Genomic DNA, 3,732 nt, shown 5'->3' with positions numbered 1-3,732 from the left:
TTCCATCTTGATCACCGATAGCTACCTTCTGTTCCCTAATCAGTGGAACGACTTGTCACCAGAAGTTGTGGATGCTCCAACACCGGATACATTACATTGCATTTGAGAAAATCAAGCAACCAATGTTGTTCAGAATGTCTTTGATATTTTCCATCTTTTGTTTGCTAGGATTTTTAATTTAAACTATTCCCTTCTTCTGAAGATCCTAGAGAAATCTGAAGAAGTAGAAAGGTTGGGGAGATGGCAAGTCATCCTCATAAAAAGACTTGGGATGAAGAAATAGCAGATCTATTTCATGATACTGAAGGAGGTGAGAAAGATGTTGTTCTCTTCATTTGCTGCTTTGGAATCATTGCCCCAGTCATGCACGTATCCTTAATTATTTGGCCATTGTAAAAATGAGCTTTATTTTTTCAATCCTACAAAAATACAATCTTCAGTTTTTTAAAGTCAAAACTTTCTTAGTGCTACTCTCTGGAGGAACCTACCCTATACCAGAACAAATGCAAAGTGTTGTGTACATAGCAATAGAGCTGTCCAGCAAATATTCATCTTATTCATTAGCTGATATATCAAGTAGATGCTCCATGGATTATAGCACTTGTGTACTCTAATCTTATTTTGCAGAAAGTTAATTTTAGACATGAGAATGGCCATATATTAAGCTTGTCCCTTTTCTGTGCTTTACAAAGTCTTCTATATCTTCCATTGACACTGCAAATTTGGTTTCTAACCCCCCCTCTCTCACACATACACATACTGTACACACACATACACCTCTCCATTAAAAGAAACTGTTTTAAAGCTTTCATTGATGGTGATCTTTTTAAAACTCCAATTACAGCACAAGGTTGCCCAGATCTACTACAGTGCCTCTCTCAAAAGACATTAATTGCATATAATCCTGTTTTTTCCTTTCAAAACTGAATTGCAGCATTTTGCTGGTTTATGATTGAATCAAATCCAGATTTGATTGGCTGATTGACTGAATATCAGCAAGGTGAACACAAAAGGAGAGGGAGGGAAGGAGAGAGAAATAAAAGGGAAAGAGGACAATGTGGAAGAAGAAAGATAGGAAAAAGGAAGAAGCAAGAACAGATTGAATTAATGGTGACTCTAGGCTATCATTGCTTTCATCTTGCCCATATTTGACATTAATTACATGTGGTCACATGACTGCCTGCTAACCATATTTTAGGGCCTTTTCCTCCTGTATAGCTAGAACTATCCAAAACTCGTCCACTTGTGACTCTCCACCCTGTTTCTTCCTGGGTCCTGTAGTATCATCTCAGTTGCTTTCATGTTTACATTCCATAAGGCTATATCCAAGGATTCTCCCCTGCCTCTTGGTATGATATCCACCAAGACCGAAAAGCTTTCGAGGGACACTGGTAGATCTGTGCAAACCACTTGAAGGAGGGGCAAATTATTTGTAATTCATTTTTCAGTGACATATATATCATTCTAATCTTCTCTGATTGTTGCTTCTTTAGAATGTTCTCTTTGTTTGCACATATAATAAGTATTTAATGCATATCCCTATTCCTTCCATAAATCCAGAAAGAAGCCACGTCAAAGAACCCGATCCTCGATTGTTTAAATTATGGGATATTAATCAGAAATACTTATTTTTGGTGAAGAACGTGTTAGTGGCAGATGTGAAATCTAAGTCTAATTTACCAGGTACAAACTAAACTTCTTATCTTGTGCTTGAAAATTGCAGCCCTTCTCTTCGTCAAAATTATTGATGGGATGAAAAGCTGATGGCAGATATATCAGGACTCACTGTGGCTGATGGTCACATTTAACACTGTTATTTATTTGTTTGTTTGCTTGTTTGTTTGTTTATTTATTTAGAAAATTTATATAGCCTCCTACTCGCTTGCAGTGAGTCTAGGCAGCTGATGAACAATAAAAACACAGTATAGAAAAAGAAAATAAAAAACAATAAAAATAAAAAACAATAACCCCCCTATATTTTTCCCAGAGGCCTTTTGTTTTTTAAATCATATTGTTAGCCAGATACCAATGATTCCTCATCCCAAACATCTCCATCAACAGAAAAAAAAACATTTTCCATTCTTTCTTAACTCCTTGATCTTGTTTCTTGTTTTTCATTCTTTCCAGAACAGTTAATGAAGGTGCTTCCTAATAGATCTCTAGATAAACCACGACAACCCTTATTTATGGGCCTTGAAAATAAGAACAGCTGCTTATCTTGTGTGAAGTCTGGGAATGGTCAATATCAGCTAGAGTTACAAGTGAGTGTTTGACTTGCATTACCAACATATTTTGCTTTCTCTAGGAAAATTGTCCTTTTTATTTATCCTTTTATTCTCAGTGATATATTACTTATAGTATATAAGGAAGACTTCTAGAAGCTTTAGCTAATGGCTACTTATTTAACCTGATTGGATAGAATCTCTTTCTGGACACTTAGACATTAAATAAACTTGATTGGCTGACCTGTGTTAATTTATAAAACTTTCTGTAAAAAGGGAAAACGTGAATTCCATCTCGATAGACTGTAGAAATCTTCTAAGGGGCTGCTAATGATGGTTTATGCAACTTGTAACCAGGTTATCCTAGTGTTCCTACGTAACTTCTTTCCCATGGTCTCTCCCTTTTTTCCCCTAGGAGAAAGATATTAGGGAACTTTATTTGGATCCAAAAAACGCCAAAGCTTTCACTTTTTATAGTAGGAGTGATGGCAACGTTGATACCTGCTCCTTTGAATCTGCAGAGTTCCCGGGTTGGTTCCTCAGCACTTCTTCAGAAGCAAAAAAGCCTCTTGGTTTGAGTCAAAAAGGAGGACCTCAGAACGTCCTGTTTTATTTTGAAAGAAAACCATGAGCCAGAAATACTCTTCTGCATCTATGTTTCTAATAGACCTTGGATATACAAATTGGAATGGAGCCAGAATGCACAATTAGGCCAATGAGTAGACTTAGATAGTATTCTTCGTGCAATCAAAAAGTTTTGGGAGAACTATGTCATATTTTGGGGGAAGGTACAATACAGGTTCATGGATGATATGGACTTGATTGTATGGTCTTTATTTCTGTAGAACAATATTGTCAACATCCAGCTTGTGGATCCAAATAAAAATCCAGGTTCATTCCGTTTCCCAAACTCTTCTTGTTTATTGAATACACAGCATGGTGATGTTGAGGCAATACTAACTCTGAGGTTTCCAGACACCAGTTCATAGAATTAAACATAATTTCTCCAGCCCAACCCCCACCCTCTCACGTAGTTCGTGTAAACAATTTCACTTTGTTATGGGAACCGTCTGCTTCTTCTCCACACCTGCCGCAGTGTCCTTGGAATGGTTTCAGGCTCTCGTGGTCTTCAGCGGAATCATAGAGGTTTCATTTCTCCATCTTAATCAATTCTAAAGCAAAACCTCCCCCCTCCTTACTCTAATGGCAAGTTGAAATGAAGAGGCACGTAGCTGCTGAAGTTTCATTCTTGACAAATATGCTTTCGAACAATAGGTTTGCACATGTGAATTAAATTGGTTGGCTGAGAGAAAGGAGAGTGATCTTTTGGTAATGAGTAGCAGTAGCAGTAGCAGTAGCAATAGCACTTAGACATATAATATCTACTGCCACATAGTGTTTTATAGCATTTTTAAGGTTGTTTACCGAGTCAGCATATTGTCCTCAACAAACCGGTTCATCATTTTACTGACATCAGAAGGATGGAAGGCCGAGTCAAGCTTCAACCTGT

The 3,732-nt window shown here is 37.3% G+C and overlaps 1 protein-coding gene across 1 annotated transcript; it reads left to right on the top strand.

Annotated features, from left to right (window-relative positions):
* The first annotated feature begins 240 nt into the window (after positions 1-240).
* On the top strand, positions 241-2,942 carry LOC107299697 (interleukin-36 receptor antagonist protein-like). Its single transcript, XM_015829042.1, has 4 exons — positions 241-310; positions 1,561-1,683; positions 2,128-2,261; positions 2,638-2,942. Exons 1-4 carry the CDS (start codon positions 241-243, stop codon positions 2,851-2,853), a joined length of 543 nt encoding a protein of 180 aa, XP_015684528.1. The 3' UTR covers positions 2,854-2,942.
* The last annotated feature ends 790 nt before the right edge of the window (positions 2,943-3,732 follow it).

Source organism: Protobothrops mucrosquamatus, unplaced genomic scaffold (genome assembly GCF_001527695.2).
Source record: "Protobothrops mucrosquamatus isolate PMUCROS unplaced genomic scaffold, P.Mucros_1.0 scaffold5298, whole genome shotgun sequence".
NCBI lineage: Eukaryota > Metazoa > Chordata > Lepidosauria > Squamata > Viperidae > Protobothrops > Protobothrops mucrosquamatus.
Note: the sequence above shows the minus strand (reverse complement) of the source record. Positions and strands in the feature narration are given on the sequence as shown.

Coding starts and splice junctions, on each gene's coding strand:
- LOC107299697 (XM_015829042.1), top strand. CDS start 241: ATGGCAAGTCATCCTCATAAAAAGACTTGGGATGAAGAAATAGCAGAT. Junction 1,684..2,127: donor ATCTAAGTCTAATTTACCAG/GTACAAACTAAA, acceptor CATTCTTTCCAG/AACAGTTAATGAAGGTGCTT. Junction 2,262..2,637: donor AATATCAGCTAGAGTTACAA/GTGAGTGTTTGA, acceptor TTTTTCCCCTAG/GAGAAAGATATTAGGGAACT.